This window comes from Biomphalaria glabrata, chromosome 3 (genome assembly GCF_947242115.1).
Source record: "Biomphalaria glabrata chromosome 3, xgBioGlab47.1, whole genome shotgun sequence".
Taxonomy (NCBI): Eukaryota; Metazoa; Mollusca; class Gastropoda; family Planorbidae; genus Biomphalaria; species Biomphalaria glabrata.
This window is the reverse complement of record NC_074713.1, coordinates 42,347,437-42,374,308: the sequence shown is the minus strand read 5'-3', so window position 1 is coordinate 42,374,308 and position 26,872 is coordinate 42,347,437. Positions and strand designations below refer to the sequence as shown.

General features: G+C 37.3%; 1 protein-coding gene across 1 annotated transcript; it reads left to right on the top strand.

Annotated features, from left to right (window-relative positions):
- The first annotated feature begins 731 nt into the window (after nt 1–731).
- On the top strand, nt 732–21,960 carry LOC106053266 (methylmalonate-semialdehyde dehydrogenase [acylating], mitochondrial-like). The gene is made up of 13 exons (XM_056022355.1): nt 732–793; nt 2,106–2,156; nt 5,025–5,099; nt 5,273–5,434; nt 6,673–6,751; nt 8,271–8,425; nt 9,960–10,107; nt 10,795–10,859; nt 12,511–12,757; nt 13,264–13,445; nt 17,122–17,301; nt 18,883–18,981; nt 21,534–21,960. Exons 1-13 carry the CDS (start codon nt 752–754, stop codon nt 21,585–21,587), a joined length of 1,539 nt encoding a protein of 512 aa, XP_055878330.1. The 5' UTR covers nt 732–751; the 3' UTR covers nt 21,588–21,960.
- Nucleotides 21,961–26,872: the final 4,912 nt, after the last annotated feature.

The following is a 26,872-nucleotide window of genomic DNA, read 5'->3' as shown; positions in this document are numbered from 1 at the left end:
ATGACACGAAATTAGACATATCTGATCGCTCCATTAGTGCTGCCCACCCCTGCCACCTCTCCGACCAGAAACGAGTGGAATTTCACTTGAAGAAATAATGTTTTAGTGACCTTTTGTTTTTTGAAGTGGCTTCGTTTGGTCGTACTGTCTTTAAATTACATATGTCCATTTAAAAAAAAGCTAATTACACGTTAATTCTATGTGTTAATATAGTCGTGCATGATAATTACTTTAACTCTGCTATTGTCTCGGTTTTCTTGGCTGTTTCAGGCTAAATTGTCTATGCAGTTATAGCAGCAACACGTAGGAAACAGTTCTTGCATGCGGAATAAGAAATGTGACTTTCTCTTTGTGTTTTCTCGGTATTGTATCACTTACTTAGACTTAGCTCCTCCCGCACCTCTAGGACACATAATGCGGCGCGCTGTCTCCACAGCGATCGGGTATGTTTACTCGGATTTTTTTTTCTTTTTTTTTTCATTCGAAGTTTTACTGGAGTAAGTGATTTTACTAATAGTGTTACACTAGTCAAATGTGTAAATTCTTTTGTTTTAAATGGTGGCTCTATTCATTTCTGCAAGGTCTCTGCCTTGGATTTAAAAATGTATATTTACATTGAGCCCCTGGGATCAGAATATTTTGAGAATCATTGTGCATTAAATAAACTATTTGACTTATTAGCTTCACGCATCAGAGAATGCTATAACAACACTATCGCTTGCAGAGTGTGGGCTCACATCTTCATTGGACTATGGCCATCTCGAGATTGCTAGGAGTTACTCGCCTTTGTCTGGTAAGAAAGTATTCAATATATATGCACGGATTTGTTTTAAATCAATTTTACTTTTTAAATGTTACATTTCCTATTGTTTTAAAATAGATTTAGAAACCCTTTACAGACTCCATGTCAACGTTAAGAAAAAAAGCTTGTTAATTCTTGCAATTTTTTTTTAACACTACCTCTTATCAGCTTGCAAACTCTTCACGGCTTCAAAAAAGGTGGCTGTATGGACACTGGGTGGACAGGGATTTCGACTAAAAAGATGTGAGAGTATTTGTTTGATGCATCTTCATGTTCAGGAACATTTTTCGCACCCTCTTATGCTAGTCTTGACTACTGCCTTTTTATAATTACGATACCTCTATTCAAGTCAGAACTTCATGTAACCTGGAACCAAGCCTGGATCCATCCTGGACGCTGATCTGAAAAACAAATTTAACGATTTTCCTAGAAATTTAACAGTTGATGTATATCGCTGAGAAAAGAATTACTAGCTTGTTGGCAACATGGGGAAAACTCTAGTTTGACCGTTATAATTTTTCAAAGTACAAATAAAGAAATATATATTTGGCTAGAGACTAAATCTAGGTCTAGATCCAACATCGGTTTTGAAAGAACTATCGCGTTCTTAAAAGGACTGTCGCGTTCGGGAATGTAAGGCATTATTGAGTCAAGAGTTTAGTAAATTAATGTTCAGGAACATTTTGGGCATTGTCTTTTAAGTCTAGATCTATAGGCCTGTCATTGGAATTATCTAGTAATTTAAAAGATAACATGGCGTAGTCACCGTATTGTACCAATATTTTGAGATAACTGAGTAAATGTAAAGTTACTTCAGGTTTATTGAAAAATCATCTAAGCGTTACTTATATTTGTTAAATAGATCCTATATGGATTAAGATAAGAGATAAAATAATTTTTATTGATCCAAACAAATGGAAATTCAGTTTGAATACAATTGACAACTTCGGCGTAACTACTGTACAATAACAATATAGATGCAAATATGAATAACATTTACACTAGGCAACATCTTGAGGATTCTAAATCAGAAGTCTGATTAGTGTTAGATCTAGATGTCCATATAACGAGCATATCAATAATAAACGCACAATTCTGCAGTGCCCGATGGCCAAATCAGAAACATCTTGTACGTTCAAGGAGTTGACGGTGTCACGGGTTCGATATCCGGTTTGAACCAAATATTATTTTAATTATTTATTATATTTTAAGTTAAATAATGGAGGTATTGTCTTTTTTAAATTTGTTTTTTTTTTTTTTTATGTTTTTCTCGTTTTATTTCTTGCTCCATCTTTCCTACCAGGCTGTGCGACAATCTGTGTTTTCCTCAAGAGCTGCCTCTACAGTTCAAATAGTAAGAAAATCATCTTAGCACTGGGACACACCTTTTTTTTTCCACATGTTACAAGAAAACGTTTGACAATTTAATTTCACGTAACAAAACAATGCACATTTTTAGTTTGAACATAGACTATATATACATAGTCTATGGTTTGAAACATGCTAGCTATTAGAGATGTTCATATATGGCAGATAACTATAAATAGCTAGCTGTTTGGTGTATCCGGTTTTCATTAAGTAGGAAGTGTTGTAAAATCTCATTTATAAGTTATTTCGCTTTTTGGCACAAAGTAAATTGTTATTATGTAGTTGACAGCAGCGGTCTTGGAATACAGCGTCCTTGATAGTGTATGGAATCAAACATTTTTTTGTGAAGGGGACTTTTTAAGAACTATTTGTGTGATTAATCTATCTATGTAATTCTCTTCATGGCTCAAGAGTTTGGACACGCAAGCAAAAAGTAAAGGAAAGATTACTCTTTTATTTCTGCAAGTTGGACGAACTAGAGTTAAGCCAGGAAAAAAAAAGAGGGGATGGGGTAGAACAAGTAGTATTCCCCCGTCACTAAATAGCAGGGCCGGACCGTTGTGACCAAGAAAGATCAATCTTTTTTTTTTAATTGCTACCTCACGTAACGCGAAAAAAAAAGGGGGGGGGGAGGAGGAGAACAAGTAATCTACTCTGAATTCACCCGTCACTAAAAAGCAGGACCGAACTCAACCGTTGTGGGGCCCTATGCGAAACGGATTTCGTGGGGCCAAGTTTGGGTAGGGATACGGATAACAAGTGAAATCTAAGAGTTTGTATTAGAAAATAAATTCGTCTTTGCATTTTTTTCATTCTTTACTAAGTACAGAATGACTTTACGAGCATTGCGTGTATCATAGTCATGCAGTATATCATAAAAATTTTATTTCCTACATAGATCACGCTCAATAGCAAGAATTACCAAATGTTTCAATCTATCTTTGAGAATTGTTGACCTCAAGTAATTCTTCAATAGTTTGAGGCGCGAGAAGCTTAGGATTGGCGTTTTCCATATAGAATGACACCCCAAAATGACAATTTTGTCTATATATTTCATAAGATTTGTATGAGTTTTCAAAAGTTTTCCATGACTTTTCATGTCTTTTGCAATTTCAGGAGATTTCCAGGAGCTCATGGTAAATCAGGCGGCCGTGGAAAGTCTGTTATAAGTTATAAAATGGTTTAATTTAATAATTTACACCTAGAATTAGCGCGGGTCCTATGAAAGTGTGTGGCCCACTGCGGTCGCATAAGTGCGGAGCCCAATGCGGTCACCTAAGGCCGGCCCGGCAAAATAACGGCGTATGCTACGCCGCCTGTCGACTAGTAATAATAATAATAAGGTTGTTTTGTCAGGTACAAGAAATAGCTGTGCACAATTTCAAATTGATCCGAAATAGTGCATGGGAGAAATAGCTTTTGCAAACTTTTGACCAGACAGAGAGACAAAGTGAGTTGATAGAAACTTTGTAAAAAATTACTTTCTGCTACAAGTGAAAAACTTAAAAACTTGATTCTAGCGTGCTGAAAAGGTCTAAAAAAATTTATGGTTTATTGAAATACGTTTGTCAATACGTATGCATACACAAAAGCTTGCTATTTATGGATTTGGCTTCATGTATGACAATCTTCAATAACGAAATGATTTTAAGTCTGTTGACTGTTGTTGTTTTTTTGTGTGTGTGTGTTTGTTTCTTTCAACAATAAGTTTAAGAAAAACATTCAAATAAAATCACAATGCTAAGAGCATTAAAGGTTGAGAACCGCTGATGTAGAATAACTGCTTGAAGTGATCTCGTACTATTGTATTCTGTTTGCAATATGTGTATTTAATAAACGTGAACAATGGTAGTATGTGCCATCTACGTCATTGGAACTTTTTATTTTCTATATACTCATATTGAATGTAACTGTTTACAATGTACTGTGGCCTTTTTTTTTTTCATTTGTATAAAAAAAAATAACATTATTACTTCTATGGTCAGACCTAACCATAAAATATAAAATGGTTTGTCTTGGCTACCTATGAAGGGGGCTCGAGGTTCGACACCCGACTCGTGCAGAGTTGTGTTTACTGAGCGCCTAAAGGCAGCACGGAAAACCTACTCCTAGATTACCCCCCCCCCCCAACTGGCCCACAAATGAGATTGGACCATAGCGCTCTGAGCATGCTGTAAGCATGAAAGTAGCGCTATATAAAATCGATATTAAAAAATATAACAAGCGAAATAAAATAAGTCTTTTTTTAAATCTTTCGAATCTAATATTTTTAATCTAAGGGATAGAACCACGAAATCACTTTTGTGGATGTAGATTTTGCATCAAGGAGCTCCCTTTTTCTATATAAAACAAAAGTAATTAATAACCATTAATTGGTTAACTAATTTGTTAATTTTTATCGATCCATTTATTGTTATCGACAACGAAAAAATATCAAAATTTGAACTTCATCCGAGGATGGAGGTGGGGAAAAAAAACATACAAAATAAATGTAAAAGGGAAATAACTCTGCATATACAGCCACATTTCTCAATAGGTAGCATTTATCTCCCCTTGTCAATGCCCAACAAAATAATTAATTTACCAATAATTAATACAAATAATTGTTTGTTTGTTTTTTTATTACTGGGTAATTCGTTTTTTGTTGTTGTTTTTTTTTATTTTTTGTAAGGTGCAACAAATAATTGTGTAAACTGCTAGTTCCGAGAATGGGTGTTTGAGATCTAAACGTGTACAAAAACTGAATCAGACAGACAATGTTAGTTGATATAGTCTTTGTAATAAGTCTACAGGGCCTTATCTCATTGTATATGAGTCTATTCGTTCAAAATTTCATTCATCTTTCTCATCATAGCCAACAACAAAACTGTTTATTAACAATGAATTTCTGGAGTCAGAAACCGAAAAATGGATCAATGTGCGAAATCCTGTAAGTACTTGAACGAGTTGCTTTTTATATTTTATTTTGTATGTCTTTAAGAGAAACTCGATCTAGATGTAATGGTCACATTACTTGAGAGTATTTGTGTTCTTTTAGACCTTAATCAACCCTCTGTATAATCATTAATAAAAATATACTTTTTTGTATTATTAATATTTTAGGCAACAAATGAGGTCATATCAAAAGTACCAGAAAGTACAACCTCAGAAATGGAAGCAGCGGTTGCTGCAGCTAAGGCAGCTTTTCCCGCTTGGTCCAGATCAACAATTTTATTCAGGCAGCAGATCATGTTCAGACTACGTGATCAACTGATTAAAAATAGGGTCAGTTTAAAGCAAAATATTTGATCAGTTTATAACGAAATGTTTGATCAGTTTATAACGAAATATTTGGTTAGTTTATAACGAAATATTTACGCAGTTTAAAGCAAAATATTTGGTTAGTTTATAACAAAATATTTGGTCAGTTTATAACAAATTATTTGGTCAGTTTATAACAAAATATTTGGTCTGATTATAACAAAATATTTGGTCAGTTTATAACAAATTATTTGGTCAGTTTATAACAAAATATTTGGTCAGTTTACATCGAAATATTAGGTCAGTTTATAACGAAAAATTTACGCAGTTTAAAGCGAAATGTTTGATCAGTTTAAAGCGAAATATATGGTCAGATTATAACGATATATTTGGTCATTTAATGGCAATATACTTAATCAGGCATTCATCTTATTTCGCGAATGAAAGAGGCCATAACTTGTTCAGTTTATAGCCAAATATTTGTTCAATTTTTAGTGATGTCTTTGTTATTGTTCATAACGATTTATTCTCTCAGTTCAAAACAATATTTGGTCATTTTTTTGAGTGATATATTTTGGTAAATTTAGGCTATAGGGAGTCCATAGCGATATATTTGGACAATTTATAGTGCTATGTTTAGTGTGCCTGTGGAGGTATAGCTGTTCAGGATATAGCGTTAACCTATATTTGGTCAATTTTTAGCAATATATTTGGTAAAGTGACAGTGATTATGTAATTAAAATGTTAATGTTATTGTTTGTTATCGTTTTTATAAATGTGATCAAAATCCGGACAATATATTGCTATAGGCCTACTACATAACTCCACAAGTTTTTGACAATGTTGTTAAGTATGAACGCCACTGTAGGCATGTGACGGACTGTGATTGATACATGCTTGCATTTTTTCAAACGTAAATAATGTCATTACCATCTATTTCTCTAGCTAGTCTATATTCATGAACTATGCCTAGTTAAATGTTAGCATATCTAATTCTTGTTTCCAACTCAAGATCTGTTTGACAATAGTTTCACTAGAGAAACGTGGAATGTTATATTGTTTTTAAAATGTATTTAGATATTTGCACAATTTACTTTAGTTGTATTGGTTTTGTCCATAGACATTATGGTTGGTGTTGAACGACGCATATGCTTAGTTACCTTGGTGCTGGCAGTCCTTTTATATACAGTCTATGGTTTTGTAGTACCCTTAGAACTCTGGGTATTTTTTAAAAATAAATATTGAATGTTTATTGATGACAGGCACGTCTTAGAGACAGTCTGGTTCTAGAAATAGGAAAGACAAAGGAAGACGCAGACGAAGAGATTGGCAGATGCATTCGTAAGTTGTTTTGGAATTCACCAAACATGCAATAACTTGTTTTAGTCAAACCTTACCAGTATTTTTGATGTAGAAAGCAAATGATTTGAAAAAAAAAGGTGTTTTTTGGAATTCAACCAATTTTCTAGTTTAAATAAAAGTTAACGATTTCCGTTTAAAATAGATTTTAAAGTCTCTGTTAAGTAGCATTCAAGTATATTAGAGCTGTTAGCAGTCAAGTATATTAGAGCTGTTAGCAGTCAAGTATATTAGAGCTGTTAGCAGTCAAGTATATTAGAGCTGTTAGCAGTCAAGTGTATTAGAGCTGTTAACAGTCAAGTACATTAGAGCTGTTAGCAGTCAAGTATATTAGAGCTGTTAGAAGTCAAGTATATTAGAGCTGTTAGCTGTCAAGTATATTAGAGCTGTTAGCAATCAAGTATATTAGAGCTGTTAGCAGTCAAGTATATTAGAGCTGTTAGCAGTCAAGTATATTAGAGCTGTTAGCAGTCAAGTATATTAGAGCTGTTAGCAGTCACGTATATTAGAGCTGTTAGCAGTCAAGTATATTAGAGCTGTTACCAGTCAAGTATATTAGAGCTGTTAGCAGTCAAGTATATTAGAGCTGTTAGCAGTCAAGTATATTAGAGCTGTTACCAGTCAAGTATATTAGAGCTGTTAGCAGTCAAGTATATTAGAGCTGTTACCAGTCAAGTATATTAGAGCTGTTACCAGTCAAGTATATTAGAGCTGTTAGCAGTCAAGTATATTGAAGATGTTGTCTACTTCCTCCATACCTATAACATTGTCAGGATTGCTAGCAATGTGCCAAAAGATTGACGAAAAGGTTTCGCTGATCTCTTCACAACCACTCTACCTTTTGTTTTGTCACTTTTCTGAAATACGTGTTGATACAATAAGAATAGCAATATTATTTTTTTTTAATCCGTTTAAAAAAAAATCTTATTTAAAGGGGAAGAATTCCGCCCTTAGAACTATATCTATCAATAATATACAAGCTATTTCCCTTGTTTGATAGCACACAAAATAATTAATTGAATAATTGAGTATTTTTGTTTATTGATTCATGTTTTGTTAGGCACAATGCATAATTGTTTCAACTTGGTCGGAGATTACGTTTACGAATACCAAGAACAAAATGGATCGAGAACTTATAGAATAAAGTAATCGATTTTTTTAAACCATCATGATTATAGTTATTAAAATGTAGAAGGTACTTTTAAAACAAAAATTACGAATTTGGTTCACCAGCAGAGTTAGTCTCCTTATTACATCATCACATATTTCTATTTTTAATACCTAATTAGTTTAGTGGACATGATCAAAATCGATTACTTTAGACCAGTGTTTCCCAAAATTTCACGTGGTTGCTTCTAGTGAATTGTCAGCAGTTCGTGGAACACCTATTCAGGCCTTGCGGAAAACTAGGGTTTCGCGGACTACAGTTTGGGAACCACTGCATTAGACCATCAAACTTAGACAAAATATCGTTTTAAAGCGGCTAAATTCAATGTTACAGAAATTTTAGAACACTGCTGTAGTATCACAACATTGCAGACGGGAGAGACATTGCCAGATATTGCTCAAGATATGAACATACTCACATTCAGACTGCCACTAGGTGTCACTGCCGGGATCACACCTTTCAATTTCCCAGCCATGGTTCCAATTTCTGTAGGTGTTTTCTTGTTTTGTAAGCTAGTTTAAAAAAGTGATTTATTCATTTATTTGCTTGACGATGTCCCCCACATTAAACAGAAACTTCTAGAACTTGTTTTTTCCCGAGGGAAGTTTTTAGGGCCAGACAAAGTGGAATGTTGTTCATACCATGATTCTCCAGAGCACCTTTTCAAATGAGCTAAGTCTAGATCTAAGTTTAGGATCAAAACTAAGAAACTGCATCTAGTTTTAAAAACCAAGCTAAAAAATTATATTCAGATAAGGAAATATAGAAACTATTTCTAGGTTTAAAAATAAAGCTAAAAATTATATGTTTGTAAAATGTTTTACATGTTTCGGATATTCCTTCATAGTTGAAGATTATTATTACTTTCTAGTCCAAACCTCCCACAGGACGACGGGGGATGGGAGCGGGCAGGGTTTGAACCAGGGACCATCGATAAGTTCGAAAAACAGTCCAGCGCGCAAACCACACGACCAGGCAGCATTATATCTAGGTTTAGGAACTAAGCTACGGAACTATATTTAGTTTTAGGAGCTACGCAACTACGTTCAGAGAAAATGGAAATTCGAATCTTTGACTCCTGGGTAAAGTCAGGGTTATGGCACTCTTTCTCTAAAGGCTCGAAACATTGTCACACAGACAAACAGAGTACAGACCTGTATCAACCGATGATTTAAAATATTTTAATGACAGTTATGTAAACGGTTCTTGGAACTGTGAGTGTAGAATGAACATTAAATGAACAAAACATTCTTGTGGATATGAGTTAGTTTTGACACACTTCTGGGCAGATAATAACAGAGTTACACCTGACTTGACACACTTCTGGGCAGATTATAACAGAGTTACACCTGACTTGACACACTTCTGGGCAGATTATAACAGAGTTACACTTGACTTGACGGTCTTAGGGGTTAAAAAAACTGGTGAGAACTGGGATCGAAGAATCTTGTGGCCTCAACGTTGCCCCCTTTGGTTGTGTCTTTTGTGTGGAGAATAGGCTAACGATGGGGAAACAAAACTGGACCCCCTCCCCCAGAGGCCCCGTGATACCTAAAGCCGACGCATTCAATGCAGCAGTGATTAGAGTCCCGGGGTGGAAATGAAACATCTGGCCCAGTCTGAACCAGCTGCCACACAGTTCAGTAACCGAGAGCTATAGTGTTGGTCTTTTCACAGAACGAAGAGGTCTCGGAATAGGAAGAAATCTCTCGCCTTTGTTACGTACATGGTGTAACCCAACCCAGTAACGGCCACTGACATTGTGGAACCTTCAGACAGGACTCAGGGTCCACACATGTCTGCTGACAGAAATAGTTCTCTGTGGTTATAGGGTTAATAGAGATGCACAGTGCTCCTATTCCCTAAATAGAGTTGTAACGAACTCAAAAGGCCTGTAATAAAATTGTCAAGGGTGGCAACTTTCAAGAAAGAAAGACTAATTATGAGGTGAATCATTTTGTTTTATATTTTGACTTAATTAACAATTATATTATTTTACTTGCGTATGGTCATTTTCTTTAGATTTTCAGCATGTCTACGGTATGCGGGAATACATGTGTCATAAAACCATCTTCCTGTGATCCAGGGGCAGTAATGATATTAATGGAGCTCTGCTTAAAAGCTGGGTGTCCTCCCGGTGTTGTTAACGTTATACATGGGCGCAAAGAACGTAAGTAACATATGAATGTAATGTATGGAGTTAAATGTAAGTAACATATGAATGTAATGTATGGAGTTAAATGTAAGTAACATATGAATGTAACGTTTGGAGTTAAACGTAAGTAACAAATGAATGTAACGTTTGGAGTTAAACGTAAGTAACAAATGAATGTAACGTTTGGAGTTAAACGTAAGTAACAAATGAATGTAACGTGTGGAGTTAAACGTAAGTAACATATGAATGTAACGTGTGGAGTTAAACACTATTGGGCAATTTTTGGAAGCACGGTGACTGAGCGGTAAAGCGCTTGGCTTCCGAACCGAGTGGACTCGGCTTCGAATCCTTCAGTAGATTGGGATCTTTAGGGTGCCTCTGATACTAGTTGAGAAAAAGTAAAGGTGGTTGATTGTTGAGCTGGCCGCTTGGCATTCTCGTTAACCGTGGGCTACAAAACAGATGACCTTTATATCATTTGGCCTGTAAATTTCAAGGTTTGAACTTTTTTAAGGCATTATTTTGTTGATAAAAAAAAGCTTTTACGTGTAAGACCCTTTCAAAAAACATGTGTACTGAAAGCACTTCAGTTGTATCTAAGTGCATTTGGGAATGGCGGGGGGGGATCTTTTTCTATTTTTTTTTTACCCTTTTATATTTAAAAGTAATATGATATAATAATTTGAACATTCCTTCCAATAGCTGTGACATTTGTGTGTGATCACCCGGACGTTGTGGCACTTTCATTCGTTGGATCTGACGAAGCAGTAAGTAGGACGGCCTATTGTATTGTATGTGTTACTTAGAACTAAAATTTCTTGAAATGTTGCCATATGTAAGCTACAAGATTGTTTGAATGTTTAAAGGTAGAGCGGTTATATCTATGAGAATGTAAGCATGTCATTATGTCAAAGTGAACGTAAGCATGTCATTATGTCAAAGTGAACGTAAGCATGTCATTATGTCAAAGTGAATGTAAGCTTGTCATTATGTCAAAGTGAATGTAAGCATGTCATTGTGTCAAAGTGAACGTAATGTCATTATGTCAAAGTAAACGTAAGCATGTCATTATGTCAAAGTGAACGTAAGCATGCCATTATGTCAAAGTAAACGTAAGCATGTCATTATGTTAAAGTGAACGTAAGCATGTCATTATGTCAAAGTGAATGTAAGCCTGTCATTATGTCAAAGTGAATGTAAGCATGTCATTATGTCAAAATGAACGTAAGCATGTCATTATGTCAAAGTGAACGTAAGCATGTCATTATGTCAAAGTGAACGTAAGCATGTCATTATGTCAAAAGTGAACGTAAGCATGCCATTATGTCAAAGTGAACGTTAGCATGTCATTATGTCAAAGTGAACGTTAGCATGTCATTATGTCAAAGTGAATGTAAGCCTGTCGTTATGTCAAAGTGAATGTAAGCATGTCATTATGTCAATGTGAATATAAGCATGTCATTATGTCAAAGTGAACGTTAGCATGTCATTATGTCAAAGTGAACGTTAGCATGTCATTATGTGAATGTAAGCATGTCATTATGTCAATGTGAATATAAGCATGTCATTATGTTACTGTAAATGTAAACTTATCATTATGTCACTGTAAATGTAGGCATTTCATTATGTCACTGTAAATGTAGGCCTGTCATTATGTCACTGTGAATGTAGGCATTTCATTATGTCACTGTTAATGTAAGCATCTCATTATGTCACTGTTAATGTAAGCATGTCATTATGTCGCTGTGGATGTTAGCATGCCATTATGTCACTGAATGTAAGCATGCCATTATGTCACTGTGAATGTAAGCCTGTCATTATGTCACTGGGTGTAAGCATGTCATTATGTCACTGTGAATGTAAGCCTGTCATTATGTCACTGTGAATGTAAGCCTGTCATTATGTCACTGTGGGTGTAAGCATGTCATTATGTCACTGTGAATGTAAGCCTGTCATTATGTCACTGTGAATGTAAGCCTGTCATTATGTCACTGTGGGTGTAAGCATGTCATTATGTCACTGTGAATGTAAGCCTGTCATTATGTCACTGTGAATGTAAGCCTGTCATTATGTCAATGTTAATGTAAGCATGTCATTATTTCACTGTGAATGTAAGCATATGATTATTTCGCTGTGAATATAAGCATGTCATTATGTCACTGTGAATGTAAGCCTGTCATTATGTCACTGTGAATGTAAGCCTGTCATTATGTCACTGTGAATGTAAGCCTGTCATTATGTCACTGTGAATGTAAGCCTGTCATTATGTCACTATGAATGTAAGCCTGTCATTATGTCACTGTGAATGCAAGCCTGTCATTATGTCACTTTGAATGTAAGCCTGTCATTATGTCACTTTGAATGTAAGCCTGTCATTATGTCACTTTGAATGTAAGCATGTTATTCGTCTAATTTCAGGGGAGCTATGTCTATGAAAGGGGAGCTAAAAATGGCAAACGTGTTCAATGTAATCTTGGCGCCAAAAATCACGCCCTTGTGATGCCGGACGCCAATAAAGAAAGGACTTTGTCCAGTCTTATTTCTGGTAGCTTCGGAGCTGCAGGCCAAAGATGTATGGCGCTGTCTACAGCTATATTTGTTGGCGACTCCAAACAATGGATTCCAGAGCTTGTCGAAAGATCAAAGACACAGAAAGTCACTAGTGGTAAATGAAAATGTTGGTTTTCGGTACACGTGTAAATCATGCAGTGTAGTCTCTATAAGTGCTCTTCTCGTTTGGTGTAGTCTGTATAAGTCCTCTTCCTGTATTGCTATTGTGTCTTAAAAAGTAGATTATTACTCTCAATCTAGCACAAATCGTTTCATAATAAATAAAAAATTGTTGCGATTATTTAAGATTATCAGACCTCGATCTATGGTTGGGATGGCTGCCCGGTCGTGTGGCATGCGCTCTTGACTGTCATCTCGATGGTTCCGGGTTCAAACACCCGCCATCCCATTCCGTCATGCAGGAGGTTTGGTCTGTGATGCAATAATTATCTTCAATTTTGAATAAACATCTATAACATCTAAAACAAATAAAACAAGTAGCAGTTGAAAAATAATTGGAATGGAATGCTAATTCTATTAGAGATCTACATTTCGGTACTAAAAAGTAAATAGTGTACTGTGTACACATAGACTAAACTAATAATAAAGTTTATCTTTTAGGCGCTGAACCTGGAGCAGACTTTGGTCCACTGATTTCACCTGAAGCTAAGAAGCGAGTCTGTGATCTCATTCAGTCTGGTGTTGATGCTGGAGCTAAGTTGCTGTTAGATGGCCGCAACATAAAAGTGAAAGGATATGAAAATGGAAACTTCCTTGGTCCCACAATCTTACACCGTGTTTATGTAATCAGACTTTTATTGAATTTTTCTATGTCCCCATCTTACATAATGTTCATATTGTTAAGAATCTAGCTATCCAGGCTCTCTACAAACTGCACCATACACCACCAACTTAAAGAACTTGACAACTCAGGGCTCCAAAAAAAACGTAAAGGTTTAATGTCCATAAATAACAGCCAATACTGTACAATAGGCAACACGTACACTGTACAAATATCTCTCCGATAACACCGTTCCGCAGTATCAACTCTTGCACTGGCCTCTCCGTCTCGTTCCGGGCTTGCACTGGGTTCAACAGTTCAGGACTGACTTCACACACTAGGCTCGTTGTGTCGGACTCGATCGCAGACCAAGATCAAGACGCCAGCCGTCTCAACTGTACTTGACAGTACTCCGCACTGAACCGTCGTAATGCTCCGTACAGAACCACACCGCTGAACTGTGCTGTAGTCGACCGGACTGTAGTGAACCGGGCTCTGAACCCCTGCCGTGAACCGTGCTGTATTGAGCCCCTTTTCTCGACCGTCTTGACTGCGACACCTCCGCTCTTTATATAGGGTCCTTACTGGCCTTCTCGAACCGGACAGAACGCCGCTCGACGTTTCTAGGTGGTCAGATGACTACAACTCTCGTGACGCTCATGAGCTCTGTTCACGACGGCGATCCTTCCCGAACCGTCCTGTTGATACTCGACTCGGTTGACCGTCGTAGCTCGTCATGGTTGACCGCTCGTCTAGCGCTGGCCTGGGGCGAATTGCGTCGGCTGACTACACTCACACCACTACCCCCATCTGTGCCATCACCAAGTTTATAACACTGCCCCCTCCTTAGATCTGTCCGTCCCGGACAGAATCAACATCATGACATTGGCTGTAAAGTTTCATCGCTGCAGGCGGGGGTCGATCAGTGGCAGTTGGCTTGCATCTTGAGCTTGATGGAGCCATCCATGTTGCAGTCAGCTTCCTTCTTCTCCTCCAGTTGGCCTTCACCTGTTTGCCTCGACGTCGTGCTTTCATCGCCACCCACGTTGAATTTAGTAAACGTTTTCTTCTTTTCCTCCAGTTAGCCTTCATCTGGTTGCATCGATGTCGTTGTCGCATCGTCATCCATGTTGCACTCAACAAAAGTAGCCTTCTTCTTCTTCTCCGCCAGTTGGTCTTCATGTGGCTGCAGTTATTTCTTGGTAGAATCACCATGCACGTTGGACTACGCAAACGCCGCCTTCTTCTTTTCCTCCAGTTGATCGTCTTCTTGTTGCAGTGACGTTGTAGTTGCATCGCTCTCTTGTCGGTCGGTACTGAGGACAGCCACTTGACACATGGAGAGGTATAAGATGTAAGGGATGGGGATACCAAGATCGTTGGCAAAAGAGGTGGCTTCATAGGGCTTTGCGAAGAAGAACTGGGATGGGCTTCAAATCCACAGGACAGGGAATTGTGGGACAGGTCATCATCTTCAGCCTTGTCTGGAGGGCATGCTCGTGGGGCAGGTTGGCAACACTCCTCGTGCAAAGGTCCCTCGTTTTCGGCTTCAGGCTCCATTCGGCTTTCTTCACCACCATCAGGGCCTCTCTCTTTCGTCTCAGTATCGGGCCAATCACTTGTTGGTTTCAGACCTTGTCGATGACTTTCGTCTTTCAAATGTCCATCAATGTCAACGTCAGACTGCCTTGGATTCTCTTTACCACCATCAGGACTTTCCTCTCCAGTATTGGCAACTGGACCAACGTCTGTTAGGTTCGGACCTGGCTGGTATCTCTCGACTTTCGTATGTCTCTCAACGGCTTCGTCAGGTTTCAATGGGTCCTAATGATCACCACCAAGGCTCCTCTCTCTGGCTTTAGCATCTGAACAAACGTCTGAGTTGATGATCCTCTCCTCCACAGCAGGTATGCGTTGGTTCATGGCGGCTATCTTGGTGTTCATGGCATCTATCTTGGAATTGGTGTATTCCAGCCCCGAGTTCATAGCTGCCATCTGCTCCTGTCTGCTACTGGCGATCTGTCCCTGCATAGCTGCAATCTGCTCCTGTTTGCTACTGGCGATCTGTCCCTGCATAGCTGCCATCTTTTCCTGCATGATACTGGTGAACTGTTCCAGCAAGTTAGGTTCGACTTCAAAAAGATATGTGACCGGATCTTCTTTTTCTTCCAACATGTCTTCTCGGAGGCGGGCTTGTAAAGTTTCCTTGTTACCATATACCTTCAGCCTTCGTCCACGGAGTTCTTCCTTCAGTTCTCTAAATTCAAGTTCGTACAGCAGTTTTAGACGAGCCATAGTAGATCCGATCCAATCCGATTCCGATCCGATCCCACTTCTGACACCAGTTGTTACGAATCTAGCTATCCAGGCTCTCTACAAACTGCACCATACACCACCAACTTAAAGAACTTGACAAGTCAGGGCTCAAAAAAAACGTAAAGGTTTAATGTCCATAAATAACAGCCAATACTGTACAATTGGCAACACGTACACTGTACAAATATCTCTCCGATAACACCGTTCCGCAGTATCAACTCTTGCACTGGCCTCTCCGTCTCGTTCCGGGCTTGCACTGGGTTCAACAGTTCAGGACTGACTTCACACACTAGGCTCGTTGTGTCGGACTCGATCGCAGACCAAGATCAAGACGCCAGCCGTCTCAACTGTACTTGACAGTACTCCGCACTGAACCGTCGTAATGCTCCGTACAGAACCACACCGCTGAACTGTGCTGTAGTCGACCGGACTGTAGTGAACCGGGCTCTGAACCACTGCCGTGAACCGTGCTGTATTGAGCCCCTTTTCTCGACCGTCTTGACTGCGACACCTCCGCTCTTTATATAGGGTCCTTACTGGCCTTCTCGAACCGGACAGAACGCCGCTCGACGTTTCTAGGTGGTCAGATGACTACAACTCTCGTGACGCTCATGAGCTCTGTTCACGACGGCGATCCTTCCCGAACCGTCCTGTTGATACTCGACTCGGTTGACCGTCGTAGCTCGTCATGGTTGACCGCTCGTCTAGCGCTGGCCTGGGGCGAATTGCGTCGGCTGACTACACTCACACCACTACCCCCATCTGTGCCTCCACCAAGTTTATAACAATATGTAATTACAATTATATTCTGTATACCACTATACGTTATACGACTTTTCTGCACCACAATCTTACACAATTTTCGTATGTAATGAGACGCTTCATCTCTAAATAGCCTCACACTGAGTCTTTGATTACACAAAAGGGAAACTAGACATCTCTTTGATATTTCTATTATTAGTTGGTACTAGACAAGTTGACTTAGTACATGTATTAGTTAGTATTAAACAGACTGACTTGGTGGGTACACGTATACGTCGGTACTAGACATTATCTTCGTACGTGCAGACTTATTAGGTATTTTAAAAAACAAAATACGCCAATACTATATTGTGAGTATGTATGCAACCAAACTATACTTTTTTGTGAACAAAAAATACTTATTTTCATGCAAACAATACCAATATATATTTCTTTGTTGTTTTCTTGTGTTCAAGTAAATCAATATTTGAAAAAAAGTTCTGTACAGCTACAAAAAAAAAATGTGTCTCAAAATATAACTCTTTTCAAGCCTGACACTTACAAATCTGGAGTAGCCATTACATTTATTTTTTTAAGCAAAGATATTGATTTATTTTTTTTTTACTTTTGTTTTTTCTTAGCCTACAATGGAATGTTACACTACAGAGATTTATGGTCCAGTTTTAGCCACAATGGAAGTGGATACATTAGATGATGCCATCAACATTGTCAGAACTAACCCTTATGGGAATACTACGGCCATCTTCACAGCAAGCGGTGCCACAGCAAGGAAGTACTCGATGAAGTGTGATGTTGGAATGGTAGGTGCATTAACCTCATTGTGTCAGAACGATTTCATATATTTGGTACTCAGGGGCGTCACCTTTATTTAGGCTTCCACCACACAGAGTAAACTGAACAGCAGAACCCTTATAAAACGGAACTTGAAATGAGTGGGTAGAAAGATGGCTGCCTTGTCGTGTGGTAGGTGCTCTGGACTGTTATTTCAAGATCCTGTATATTGTTCATCGGTCGTTGTGTGTAGATTACTTTTATTCCCAATATACACATATTCAACTTGAAATGTGTGATGGCTTTCTAATTGTAGTGAACTACGAAACATCTAATTAAAGTAACAAACTCGAATAGCTTTATTGTATCTACAGCACTTGATTTACTGTCTAGTTTCTACCTCACAACCTACACCAACAGGCCTAGCCGCTCAACTGTCCTTCTGCATTCCTGACCTCATGTTACTCCCGCTAGGCTGACCTATTCAATCGCTGGATAGATACAGAACAGGGGCGTAACTTAATAAGGGTGACACTCATGCTCTACCACACACACACACACACAAAATCCTTTCACAACACTTTGTATTCAATAAAGAGTTGAATCAATAAATACACGTCCATGAACATGTAAGCGCTCTGCCTTATGTAAGTGCAAGCTCCCAGAATTTTATAAAGTATACACAATCAACACACATGTAAGCTACTAGCCTAGATCTAGGTCTAAATTAATGACTGTGCGAAGTTCAATGGAGTCTTTGCAATCGTGAAACATTAGGCCTGCAAGAAATAAATAGAACAACTCATAGAACACTATCAGTTCATAAAGTAGGAATTGATGGAATTTTTACAAAGCTTATATCAACTCACCCTGTCTGTCTGTATGGTAAAAAAGTTTGTACACGTTATTTCTTCGTTACCCGATCTTGGATCAAGCTGAAATTGTGCACAATTATTTCTTTTACCTGACAACACAAGAATCCATTTTTAAAAATTCAACAATTAGTTAATTATGTATTGGTAATTAATTTAATTTTTTTTTTTGGTAACTGGAACAACGGAGAGAAATTGTACTTGACTGAAGTGGTGGTATAAGGTGGTGGTTGTCGGGTTCCTTTATTACTTGGCTCGTTATGGGGTTACTTAAATAACAATAAAGTAATACTAGATTAAATTCAACTTGAACTCCAGATATCCAAGGAAATACAAATAATACTTTAATATCCGATAGAGCACAAAAATGACAGCCACTCTCAAGAAATATATGTGCATAGGCATCAGTCCAGGAAAAAACAACTGACTACCAATTTCTCTCTTACAAGAAAAACTCACTCGGGAGGTTTCCATGCTGCATGATCTTAGGTGATCACTTAACGCTACTCTACTTATTCCAGAAGAGTTAGAAGAGTATTATCAAAGACGACGTGTTGCGCTGTCTGCGTTTATGTGAAAAACAACGCCAATTTTTTTTAATTTCTTCAAACGATCAAAACAAGACTATGGCCTGAATATATTTCTCGTCCATTGGTGAATTTGATGGGGGCCGCCTCTGAGTTTGTGCGATAACACAAACTCTCCTTGTAATCTTATTTTCCTTGTTTTTCTCTACAGGTTGGTATCAATGTAGCCATTCCGTTCCCTATCAACACATTTTCATTCACTGGAAGTAAGGGCTCTTTCAAAGGAGACCTTCGCTTGGCTGGAAAGGAGGTAATAACATTAACGTTAGTTTGCTGAACCGGGCTAGTTAATTCCTCCTTCCCCATACTAGCCTCACCACGACACACACAGATCTCCCTAACTCTATAACGGATATCTAGAGTTAACATCTGTTTTTTTTTTTTTTTTGTTTGTAGACCTAACGAGATATATAAATGAATAAGATCACTAAATATAGAGACACTGAAAGAGTGAAGATTAAAATATCAAGTATCAACAATACATAAGGCACTGAATCGTAACTTACAATTACAAAAACTGAATGTAATCGATTTACTCAGAAATACAATAAGATAAAAACACATTTCTTATTCCATGTGCTAGGACAAATTCATAAAACTTCTTTCTTGGTGCCGTTAAGGCAATGACTTAACATAGTTTAAGTCTTTAATTAACATGCACGACAAGATTAACAAACGAAATAATTATGTAATTTATAAGATAATTTAATCTCAAAGTTGTTGATTTTTTTAGAATGTTGGTATACTGTAGGGTACCTATTGTTTAAGATTTAGATCTAGCATATAGCTAAAGGCAGTCGACACTTGTATTGGTCTGTCAACACTCTATAGTTTATTATGTATCACTTGTTACTCTGTGTATCGTCAAGTCTGTCAACACTCTATAGTTTATTATGTATCACTTGTTACTCTGTGTATCGTCAAGTCTGTCAACACTCTATAGTTTATTATGTATCACTTGTTACTCTGTGTATCGTCAAGTCTGTCAACACTCTATAGTTTATTATGTATCACTTGTTACTCTGTGTATCGTCAAGTCTGTCAACACTCTATAGTTTATTATGTATCACTTGTTACTCTGTGTATCGTCAAGTCTGTCAACACTCTATAGTTTATTATGTATCACTTGTTACTCTGTGTATCGTCAAGTCTGTCAACACTCTATAGTTTATTATGTATCACTTGTTACTCTGTGTATCGTCAAGTCTGTCAACACTCTATAGTTTATTATGTATCACTTGTTACTCTGTGTATCGTCAAGTCTGTCAACACTCTATAGTTTATTATGTATCACTTGTTACTCTGTGTATCGTCAAGTCTGTCAACACTCTATAGTTTATTATGTATCACTTGTTACTCTGTGTATCGTCAAGTCTGTCAACACTCTATAGTTTATTATGTATCACTTGTTACTCTGTGTATCGTCAAGTCTGTCAACACTCTATAGTTTATTATGTATCACTTGTTACTCTGTGTATCGTCAAGTCTGTCAACACTCTATAGTTTATTATGTATCACTTGTTACTCTGTGTATCGTCAAGTCTGTCAACACTCTATAGTTTATTATGTATCACTTGTTACTCTGTGTATCGTCAAGTCTGTCAAAGCTGAGATAAAACTAGAATTGAAGATTCGGTAACTCTACAAGTAGAACAACAAAAATGATATTTTTAAATATATTCATTATTATTATTATTGCGAGACTCATAGTCTGCACTAGATCCCTTATCGTAACTTTTTAATGACCCGACTCCGCTACAGAAGTTACACTTCTAATTAACATCTTTATCCTATGATTATTAAGAGTATGAAAATAGCTGTTAGATGGATTTGGGCTGGTGGTGGTGTTGGTGTGGAGAGCAAAGGCCCTCCAAGCTCTGCAGCACATTGTAATGATGGGGCATTCACCTTAATGACTGCATAATTTCCTTTGAGTGAAGTGAACCCTGCATTTCGGCATTCATTCTTGTTCATTCCAATAACTCCATTAGCTCCATCTCTTTTTAGGGGATTTATTTGTCGTTAACGACAGGGAGTCCTTCCGAGGATTGGATCTTAGTTTATAAAGAGGCACTTAGGAGCCCACAAGTAAATTGTCTGTATAGGGCTGGATTTAAGGGAGGGCAGGAGGGGCTACTGCCCCGGGAACCCCGCAAGAAAGGGGCCTCCACAAGAGAGATAAAAATATATCCGACATTCAACGGGTTAGAAACTGTAAGGTTTTGTGTTTTTTTCCTAAAAAAAATTTTTCCCCATTTTTACGTCTGGCAAGTCATGAGAAGTGTCCGCTTGTAGTATGCTTGGAATAAGTCAATACAGCTCCGTCTACCAAGGACTTACCCGCAACAAATTCAAAAAATATACACTTTTAAAACTAAAATATGCATAATAAATATTTTTTGAAAGGAAAGTGAGATGAAATGTACAAGGACTCTATTTCTTTCATCTAAAATATAACATGGTTTTAGATAGAAGTATTTGCATTCATAAGTGGATCTTCATTAAAGCTTTCGAAAAATTGTAGGGGCCGCCACAAAAATCCTGCCCCTGGCCTTCACATACTTAAATCCGGCCCTGTGTTGGTATGTTGAAACAATTAGAGCTGAAAAGTTCCTTCTTCTATTGATGATCCGTCCTGCAGCTTGTAGTGGAAATGGTTCACCAGATTTAAACCTTTCTGAAACGCTCGTCTCTTCCGAACGTCAAGTGAACCTCTTTTAAAGTGATCAAACTAGATCTACCTCCAAATGTCTGCATTAGGCTTAGAACTACTTGTTTAATCTGTGTATTATTTTTCTCTAGGCTATTCAGTTTTTTACTCAAACAAGGACAGTGATGGAATTCTGGCGTGAATAGATGCTGTGTGACCTTGACTTGATGCAAATATCTCATAGACCAAGTCAGCAATGAGAGTAAAAGAGATCTGTCACCATTCCCATCGCACAAACCTGCGTTTGACATGTAGTGGATTTGTTTGTTTGTTTGTTTTTTTGTTTGTTTGTTGTTATGAAAAACTTTTAAACATTCTGCTGAGCTTTTGTTCTTTATATATATATATTCTGTTGTTTGTTCCATTTTACTAACACCAGTAATGTTAGTTCAAACATGATCTGACTGTTTTCCATAACGACCTGTATTATTATATTATTTTTTTGTTACTTAAATAAATGGCATCTATATTTTCTTTCCTATGAGATTTTCACTTCTAGCATGTGACACACAATTTGAATACAGTTTGAAATGTAGCTTCTATTTTAACCAAGTGTTTATTCTTTTATCTTCATTACCTATTGCGTGTTGTCTGGTGCCATTTTTAAAAAGCGCAAGTTTGAAGTAAAATTTAGTACAAAATAAACAAATGGTACCTAGGCTAAGTAAATGAATATGATAAGGTTATAAAAACTACTATCATGGACTCAATATTGAAAATGTTCCATGAATATCGAACCATGAACATTTTGAATACCATTTATTGCTCGTTTATTCCGTCAACTCTATGAAGATCAATTCAGTCGCCATTTTGCCCTCACTGGCATAGAGGGATGTTGATAAAAGCAGGTGGCCTCGTAAAAAGACAGTTGGAGAGCTCTCGCGAAGGTCGTCGGACACATATTTGAGTCCCAAAGAAAGGTCCTGTGGAAGACGGCGCTGAAGACGTAATGAAAACCTAAATAGATCCTCCCCACCCCACCCCCCACCCCCGCTGGTCAATGGCTTTGTCTGCATCAAATGGGGGAAAATATACAGGTCGCAACATGTTTTGTAATAATAATTTTAAATAACAATAACAGCTCTAATTGGTACCTGGCATTAGTTGGGTAAAAGTAAAGGCGGTTAGTCGTTGTGCTGGCCACATAACACCTTAATTCACCTTGTGGGCCAAAGGTCGCAAAGTCTGAGGGTACCTGTTTTTTTCGATTGTATGCAAAGCTGTTGTAAAGCTCAGAGTTGATTCTAAAAGTGTTTCATCATTAAGATAAGTGTAAGTGCATGTGTTTACTAAATGTTAAAGACAAAACCTCGGTTTCTCATTGGCAAAGAAACCGTGGCTGTTTTTAAGGACTACAATATATCAGGACATTTCACTTCCAAACCTAACACTCTTTTTACGACCATTAGTGGGGACGAAAAAAAAAGAAAAATGTCCCAGAAAAAAAAAATCATTACGACAGCATTTTATTTTTCAATTTGTTAGTTTTCTTAGAGCTGCTACACCCTACACTTGCAAGTTATTGTAGCATTCTAAGGCTGCTACACTTGCAAGTTATTGTAGCATTCTAAGGCTGCTACACTTGCAAGTTATTGTAGCATTCTAAGGCTGCTACACTTGCAAGTTATTGTAACATTCTAAGGCTCCTACACTTGCAAGTTATTGTAGCATTCTAAGGCTGCTACACTTGCAAGTTATTGTAGCATTCTAAGGCTGCTACACTTGCAAGTTATTGTAGCATTCAATGTTAACAGAACTGGGTGGGGGGGGGGGATTTATGAGAGAATGCATGATTCAAGTTTGCGAAGTTTTATATCCAGATATTTAAAAATATTTATAATCGTAAGTTTATCTCAAAAAAAAAAACTATAGAGGACTCAACAGGTAAAAATAACATTAAATTACCTGAGTACAGTTAGCCTAAAAAAAGTTCTGCTCCAGTACTTGTGTCAAAAATAGCCGCGAGGTGAATGTTACAGCGCAATAGGCATTACTTATAAAATAATTCGATTAAACTTTTTTGTGTTACTAGGGAGTTACCCAGTTAGCATTCATGCGATTCTTAAGGGAGCAACAGAAGAGCCAAATGCAGGAATATGTAATTATTAGTTTATTACTAGAGATCAATGTAATAAGGAGAATATCTGGATTTTTAGGGGAGTCTCAAACAACACGACCCGCAAACTATGAAGATAGCTTGAGACAAGTTGATGATGAATTTGAAAGAAGATTTCAAGACTTCTGTGACTTCTATTGAAAAAGATTTAAATATTTTCAGTTTGCTTTTTAATGTGATTTGAGACCAATTGATACCACAATCGAAATTTGAACTAATTGAACTGCAATCTATTTATCCTCTGAATCATTTCTAAGTGTTGCGATTAGACATCTACTTGGGGCCTATCGAAAGTTTGTTTTCTAAAGGTAATATTCCAAGTTCAAACATTATGTGCAATGTTTATAATATATTTATAAGCAGCTTAGAACAAGCGATGTCAGAAATAGATTGACGGATGAACTACTCAGTAAACTTTAAATAATAACTACGTCTGAAGCTGAACCAAAATTAAGAACTATTAAACACTCATAGTTTCATACATCGCATTAGTTACATTTTGATATCATTAAATATGAAACTAAATGTTTGTACTTTTTCACTTCTAAAGATTTTGGCTTGCCAAAATTTTTTGTTTAGTTATTTGACTCGCTCCTTAAAAAGTTTGCCCATCACTGGTATATATATGTAAAAAAAAAACAACTCCTGCAGCTAACTAACTATAGCTAACTGTTGCGTAGTATAGACAAGTGTCTATTTCTTTCTCCTAACTCTGTTTTTTTTTATTTCCTCTACTGGTAGTACGTGTACGGGGCGAGAGTGTCTTGTATTTTTTTTGTTTTGAATTGTTTTGCTACGTCACAAAGTCCGGTGACATCTATGGGTCATTCTTTGTCATGAGGCAGTTCACCCTCTGAGTTTGGTTGTAGCGGACGGTGTGTTGGCCTGTAAAACGTTATTTGTCTGTACCAGTTTCTCGGACTTATGATTCAGTTGGATTTTTGGGACCCCTGTTTAGGGTGAGTTATTCGTTTGTGATATCTATTATTGTATGCTGTATGAGGTTGTCACTATTTCTATTTTTAGTGTAGAAGTTGAGAGTATTGTGTTTATTTCGTTTATAGGGTGCCAGTGTTGGAGTTGTGGGCGTCGCTTGCCAGTGTCATTGTCAAATTGGCGATTATCTGAGGTCTAACTTTACTATTACCGAGGTTGGCAGTTTTGTGACGCCCGTCGGTTAGAGTCTGGTGGACCATAAAACCAGGGTGACAAGTGATAACAGTAGCAAAGGTGCTTAAATTAATTATTGTATAATATCTTTATATATACCTATTATATATATATATATATATATATATATATATATATATATATATATATATATATATATATAATATATATATATTGTCTATTTATCATCCTCATTGTACATACACATATATGTTTCATACAATTAAAATTCATTTATTTTTGTTGTTATTTAAACTATTCACCTAGTTGTTTACTGTATGTACGACTGTGTGTGAGTGATGTTCTTGTCAGGTTGAACCCCGGGACCTTAATAGTATACAGCTAGTTAACAACCCAAATAAATCCTAAACCTGACACTAACTATAGTTTGTTTGTTTTTCTAGACCACCAAAATTTGTTGTGTTTGCATCACTATTTGAAAACGGATCAAGTACTTGAAGTAAATTACACTTCAGTCGACAGATTTCTGTGAATGCAATTGTCTTTTGTTGTCATAACGGTCAAATGTCTCCTGTGTGTCTGCCCATAGGTTGTGACGTTGCATTCAGTGTTCAGGTCTTCTATGCCGATTGGTCTTGCCTCGATTGATTAGAGGGATTTTATTTTTCGCATTTTATTTGATTCTATATTTTTAGAGCCTCAAATGGAGTTCCCGCGCTAGGCATTAGCTATCCTAGATACGCCACAGAGTTGTGTTAACAGCTAGTTCTTATATTAACAATGCATTGGCCTCGTTCTGACGTGAAACGACAATGGTTCATCTCATGGAGCATAAGGCTACATCGTAGGTGAAGGTGACATTTGATTCGGTGGCAGTGAAATCCACCATTTTTCGTTTGGCTCGCTTTTCTTCCAGAACTGAGGTCATTTTTTTTCTCTCTCCATGACGTCCTTATAGTGCGGTCTAGGGCTGTGTCTTCCGGGAGTCTTCCCATTAGTCGACATCGATGTCCACTGTTTAAGGTCCCATTTGTTCACATCAAAGTAACGGAGGTTGGGGTGACCAATTTTTCTTGTGCCAGGCGCAAGTCGTCCACAGAGGATGGCTCGGGGAATTTATTCGTCCTGCATACGGCAAACATGACCAAGATAGCGCATGCGGCGTTGCCTAATTTTGGTGTATAATAATGCCCTACTAGGGAGACCTGAGCAAGAAAGATCCTCAGTGTTGCCAATTTTGTCTTGCCTACTTTTTTAAGATTCGGCGGAGACAGAGCAAGTGGAACACGTTTAATTTGCGCTATTGCTTCACTGTCGTACAATTAAGCAACTAGGCCTACTTGTGTAAATTATTAGTGACTTATTCATCGGTCTCAGTTCCTTATATTAGCATTCTATACACCCACTCCCCTTTTATAATACAGCCCTGGACCTGAAGATCTAGAGCAGTGATTCCCAAAGTGGTCTATATAGACCCCCAGGGGTCCACGAAGACTTCCAAGGGGTCTACGAAAGTGAAAAAATAAATTGGGGGTCTATGAGATGTCCATGGGGGTCTACGATAATGGATTTCATTTCATTTCATCTGTGACTTAAATTTTCACTGATATATGATCTGTACCTTAGTTAATCTTTTAAATATTTATCCTGCTATTCAAACGAAAAATGTTTGTATTTTATTTTAATATTTATTTAAATATCTTAATTTTGCCTATATGTAAGTTATGTTTAACAAAAAGAAATGTATATTGTACACCGTTGATTATTTAAAATTGAGATTCATTCTTTCCTTGTCAAACAAGCGGTTGCCTAAGTGCCTTTTTATGACGATATGAAACTAATTACGCTGGAGAATAATTTGAGACGATGCCACCCTGATAAAAAGATAAAAGTTTGAAAAAGATAAGTTCAGAATAGACCCACAAAATCTCTCTTCATCATAAAGAGAAGATGATGGTTTGTGAACGACTTACAATATCTCTTTATTTATAACCAAATACGGAAACAATTTAGGTAAAACGTTAATTTTACCTGCCGTTGAAATAGTTTTAAAAACTGTCTTACACAAACCTACATCTGATATTATTAAACGAATTTCTTGCAACAATACAGTTCAAGGGAACATCGGTGTTGTCTTTATATGAGAAAAGAGTCCTTGTAATCACAACAAATTTCCGTAAGGAT